The sequence below is a fragment of the Engraulis encrasicolus genome, chromosome 1, assembly GCF_034702125.1.
Source record: "Engraulis encrasicolus isolate BLACKSEA-1 chromosome 1, IST_EnEncr_1.0, whole genome shotgun sequence".
Taxonomy (NCBI): Eukaryota; Metazoa; Chordata; class Actinopteri; order Clupeiformes; family Engraulidae; genus Engraulis; species Engraulis encrasicolus.
In genome coordinates, this window is record NC_085857.1 from 37,773,106 (window position 1) to 37,779,112 (window position 6,007).

The 6,007-nt window shown below is 44.1% G+C and overlaps 1 protein-coding gene across 1 annotated transcript in view; it reads right to left on the minus strand.

Annotated features, from left to right (window-relative positions):
- Positions 1-1,385, minus strand: part of card14 (caspase recruitment domain family, member 14) — a 40,586-nt gene extending 39,201 nt beyond the window's left edge. Inside the window, exon 1 of the mRNA XM_063201623.1 lies at positions 588-1,385. Within this exon, the coding sequence (XP_063057693.1) occupies positions 588-795 (208 nt within the window). The 5' untranslated portion in view covers positions 796-1,385. The remainder of the gene's footprint in view (positions 1-587) is intronic.
- Between the last annotated feature and the right edge of the window lie 4,622 nt (positions 1,386-6,007).

Consider the following 6,007-nt stretch of genomic DNA (forward strand, 5'->3'; position numbering starts at 1 on the left):
AACACTTTCGATCTCTCTGAGTCTCTCTCGCTCACTCTCCCTCCCCACACACAAGCACGCACACACACCCACACACCCACACACACACACACACACACACACACACACACACACACACACACACACACACACACACACACACACACACACACACACACACACACACACACACACACACTCAGCTATCAAATTTATAGAAATCACCATCTACTTCTGCTCTCCTTCTATTTATTTTTCTGCAAAGACTCTCTCTCTCTCTCTTTCTTTCTCTCTCTCTGTTCATTTTATTCCCAGCAAATTCACTTTCCTCACAATCACAGATAGCAGACAGACACCCAAACACACAGAGGACGTAATCTCTTTCACTGTCACTGTCTCTGTCTCTCTCTCTGTCTTTACAGTATGTATGGTATATCTTACACTGTCACTGTCTCTGTCTCTGTGTCTCTGTCTCTGTCTCTGTCTCTCTCTCTCTCTCTCTCTCTCTCTCTCTCTCTCTCTCTCTCTCTCTCTCTCTCTCTCTCTCTCGCTCTCTTTCTCTCTCTCTGTACAGTACATTACATATGTGTACAGTATTCATCACTCACTGGTCTTCATGGAGTAGTTCTGCAGCTGTGCCCAGTTGATGATCTCGTCCTCGTCCACCTCGGAGAGCACGCGGGCCTGCCGCAGGTAGGGCAGGATGATGCAGGGGTGCACCTGTAGGGACAGGCTGTGGCGGTTGTCATTGATCCGCTCCCATAGCTCCTTGCCCTCCTCGTCGTCCAGGAGCTCCGGGTCAATCTCCAGCTCCATGGCAACGCAACTCCAAAGGTAGGGATGATAGGGATGTTTTTAATAACAACAGACGGCAATCACCACCCCCCCAGTGGTGAAAGAGAGGAAGAGGAGGAGTGAAAGAGAGAGAGAGAGTTCCAAAAGCCTTTTTCTGGTGGTCCTGCTTCAGTTTTCAGGTCGGATGTTGTCAGAGAGAGAGAAAGAGAGAGAGAGAGAAAAGTCTCCTACAGGTCCACTCTCCAGAGATAAACAATGTCTGATCCCCGAACAGACAAGTCTCTCAGTGGTGAAAGAGACAAAACATCCTGAGGCTGTAAAAATAAGTCCCAAGTCCCAATTGTCTACATTAACTACATTATTTTGACTAAGACGATTGGATGAAAGAGACTCTTCCCAGATGACAGAGAGAGAGAGAGAGACAGAATTGCAGAAACACTACTAGTCCTCCTCCTGCCTCAGCAAGTCGTCAAACGTTGAGAGCAAAGTCGTCTGAGAAAGCTGCTGAACCCTTTGGACAACCACAGATGACTTTGATGAATGATAATCTTTATGAAAAAAAAAAAAACCCAAAAAAACAGAGTGATGACTCCAAAACTGTTCTCCGTGCTTCTGTGCAGGTTGTCAAGTGTTAAGAGCCAAGTTGTTGTCTGAGAGAACTCTTTCGCCGTGAGACGGGTGGTGTCAGTGGTGTTACGGGGTGGGTGGAGAGTGAAGGGGAAAGCCAGCGTGGGAGGTTGTTCAGATGCCGCCGGTCCATGGCTGCCTTAGAAGTGCATGCATGCCAGAAACCTGTAAGACAAGAAAGCGAAGCGTGAATTCCCGGCACAAGGCAACACACAACATTGCACCTGGGGGAGGAGAGGATAAGGGGTGGAGTGGAGAGGAGAGGGGAGGAGAGGAGGAGAGAAGAGTGCTTGAGGGAGGAGGTTCACAACATTAACATTGCACCTGTCTGAGGGAGGGGGTAGCAGAGGAGTGGAGTGGGGAGGAGTGGAGAGGAGGAGAGGGGAGGGGATGGGAAGGGGAGGGCCAGAGGGATTAGGGAGGAGGGTCCATCCTTTTGCTTTGCTTTCTATTTTTAGTTCCACATAAAGCTGGCTAGCTGGGTACTACATACCTGATAGTGTGATCAAACACTGGATGCATACACACATACTGAACAACATAAGCACACAAATATGCACGCACGCACACACACAGAAACACACACACTCACTCACTCTCTCTCTCTCTCTCTCTCTCTCTCTCTCTCTCTCTCTCTCTCTCTCTCTCTCTCTCTCTCTCTCTATAACACACACACACACACACACACACACACACACACACACACACACACACACACACACACACACACACACACACACACACACACACACACACACACACACACACACACAGTCTGTATCTTCTCCTATAGTTAACCATCAACACTCTGTCACATGACACATGTTGGGTTTAAACCTCATCCTGCTTGTCTGCTGGACAGTTTTTCCTCATCAACCTTATCTCGTCTTATTGCAGCACACACACACAATACACACACAACACATGTACGCATTCCCGCATGTGCACACACACACACACACACACACACACACACACACACACACACACACACACACAAACATAAAGACACGCATGCATCACGCACGTGACTTCCACTTCCACACACACACACACACACACACACACACACACACACACAAACATAAAGACACGCATGCATCACGCACGTGACTTCCACTTCCACACACACACACACACACACACACACACACACACACACACACACACACACACACACACACACACACACACACACACACACACACACATACACACACACACCTGACAGGAACCAAAGGGTATGAGGCTATTTTAATTAATAAAGCTGTTTACTGTACAGGGACTGGTGTTTGTACTGGAACAGGTGTGAGTGGGATATTATATCCCTCGCCCCACCCACCCACTTCCCACTCTCTGTATGAGTGAGTTTGTAGGGAGCTTGTCAACTTTAGAGGTTATTAGTCAGTAGTCACTTGTACAGGTGGTGTTATTGTGCATGGTTCAAAGTCTGGTTGAAAAGCAGTGGGCACAGTGACAGTCACAGAATGGAAACTGTTTCAGACGCCCACAAATACAGAGTACTCACTGAAGGAAAATGAATCAGGTCAGGTCTATAGTTAGTATCATCCCATAGGTCTATATTGAACAGAGGTCTCAAAAGTAAAAAAGTAAAAGTAAAAAAAAGAAACACAGTTCCCTTCCACCACAATTAACTTATCTGAGTGAACAGTAGACCTGTAGTTGTTTTACAGTCACTTAACTCTGCACTGGTTGGATCAGATTTGTGGTGGGTCGTTGTTCGTTTTTCAGTGTTTTTCAGTAACAACTCAGTCTATCTCATTAGGTACAATGGAGTAAATGGTGTAACAGCTATGTAATGCCATGTGACAGTGTTGTAATTACACCACAAAAGTACTTTTACTTTCGACACATCTGATATTTAGTCATTGAAGTCTGTATTTAGTGTCTTTGATGGTGATGCAACTTGTATCTCCCAGCTAGCATGCATCATGGAAGTGAATGGTACCAGCTAGCTAGCAGCTAATGATCCCATTCAGTTCAATTATACGTACATGCTAGCTTGGAACCAGAAGCAGAGTCACCAGACTCAGAGAATGACAGTAAGAAAAAGGAGAAAGGTAAAACTCAATTATTTACTGTAACTTGAGGGGTAGCACATTTCCAGAAATGGTGGACTGTTCCTTTAAAACCTCACAACACACAAAGAGCCATGCGTGTGCGCCACACACCCGTACAAAAAGGGACAGTAGGCCTCATCCATGGTCGTAACTACCATTGAGGACACAGAGGTCATATCCTCGTAATTTTTTTCCAGTAATGTAAAATTTATCTATGATAAAAATTGATCTATGATGAACAATGATTAATTCAGTCTGTACACGCCACCTCCATTTATCCTCAAGGCAGTGATTAATGAAAACAAACTTAAGAGTTTCAAACACAAGCAGGTAATTGGAGTGCTTCTGGGTCTTCACCTTTTTTCCTTGGTGCTCATCAGTGTAGGGGCTCTCAAACTTGGTCCAGGTAGATAGATGCTGAGGCACTCAAGGTTGCAATTTTTTTAAAACTTTTTTATTTGGCTACAATGCCTACGCGTTTCGGCCCTTATGGCCTTCTTCAGGGCGTATCAGGATGATAGGATGATTGTAGCCAAATAAAAAAGTAAAAAAAAATTGCAACCTTGAGTGCCTCAGCATCTATCTACCTGGACCAAACTTAAAGGGACAGTTTGGTCAATTTCAACATGCAGTTGTAATGCTCACACTACCCTGGACTTGTCAGTGCCTGAGATTTTTTTGTCTTCTTCTTCAGCCGTTTCCGAGATCCTGGTCATTGTAATGGGGGCAGCTCTTTGTTTACATTTCAAAAAAACATTTTTATTTCTTCCCAAAAACATCTAAAAGGTTATAAAACATCAGCAGACAACTAGCAAACAGCAGTACCTTTTGGGAAAATATTTGGAGTTGGCCTATGTTTCACTTTTTAAAAATGTAAACAAACGCTGCCCCCATTAGAATTGCTCATATCTCGGAAAGGGCTGAGCCGAAAAATGTGGCATCACCAGGTACTGACAAGTCAAGGGTAGCGTGAGCAATACAACTGCATGTTGAAATTGACCAAACTGTCCCTTTAAGAGTTTGACTGAAGTGTTTGAAGCATTCTATGTACAGTATGCAGTACTGCACGCAGTATTTGACCCCGGTATTTGAAAATGTCTGGTTACGGCCCTGGCCTCATCATTTACCTAATCAGCCCCAGCTATTGTTTTGTTCAGCACAAATGGGTAGAACAATTATTGCACCATAAACAGTAGCAAATTAGCCACCCGTAATTAGGCAGCGTGAACAAACACAAAACCAAACTCAGAAGAGCTCAATCTCTGAAACCTGAAAGCCTAGAGCAATGGCAACAACACATTCCACACATGCTCCTTGGCTTTTAGCTATGCAAAAGTCATATTTAGACGTAGCCTATATCTGTAGCAATAAGCAGTTTGACAGCTATGACTCACAGGTAAATGGGTTATGGCACCACCATGCACGGTACGGTGGTTCCGAATGTAACTGGTGTGGGAACAGGCACCCGCACCGTTCTGGTTGGCCTGAAAACAGTTAAAGAGTATGCTGACAGGCAGGCATCAAAGAAAACAAGGCGTTCTCTCATAACTTGGTCCTTTGGCATGGCATACACAATGGGCTGCCTGTGATTCACCAGTCTGTGGTCATCACTCATCGTGCTTCATTCTTTATCTTCCACACAAAGGGTGTGCACATGTTCAGTTTACAATGTTCATTCATACCTGTAGATGAATGACCTGTCATACTTCCTATCAAATATCAAAACAGATATTTTTAAATTAACCAATAACTCATGTCATATAATGACCCTGTGATCTGTGTCAAACCTTTGTGGGCCTGTCTTCTGAATGTTGTTCTATTATAAGAAAGGGAGCCATTTGTCACCAGGTTGTCTATAAACAAATGAATGAAAAGGTGTTGTCATGGTGCAAATGTTTGTTCAGTAGCATAACCCACTGAAGAAAGGCTGGCTCACATTCGATGCTTCACATAGGCTATAAAAAGGGAACACTACGCAACTTTTTCCCCCCCAAATTACAGTAATCACCTTCACAATTGTCAATAGATGTTTTAATGAGTCATCATACAGGTGAATTAAGAGTGGAGGCACGTTAAATTCTGAAAAAAGGCAGACTCAATTTTCCACAGTGGACATTACATTAGTATTTAGCAGAGTTGACAGCACGTGCACAGGGTAAGGGAAAGGGAGATCAATTCATTTTTATGCATGTCCATAACTGTATTTACAGTAAATGGAGAAAGTAAGGGTAAGATTTGCTGAAAAAGAAACTCTCAAAGTCGCATATCATAGTCTCTTTAGAGATGTCAGACGAAACTTCCTCAGACATGAAGGTTAAACATTTAATGATGTGATGTGTTGGACAAGTAAGCTAACCGAGCTGTAAACTTCGAGTGACAGTCCAGTTCGAGTAAACTTCGAATTCAGTTTGAACAGTTTGTGTTTGAATGTGTGTGTGTGTGTGTGTGTGTGTGTGTGTGTGTGTGTGTGTGTGTGTGTGTGTGTGTGTGTGTGTGTGTGTGTGTGTGTGTGTGTGTGTGTGTGT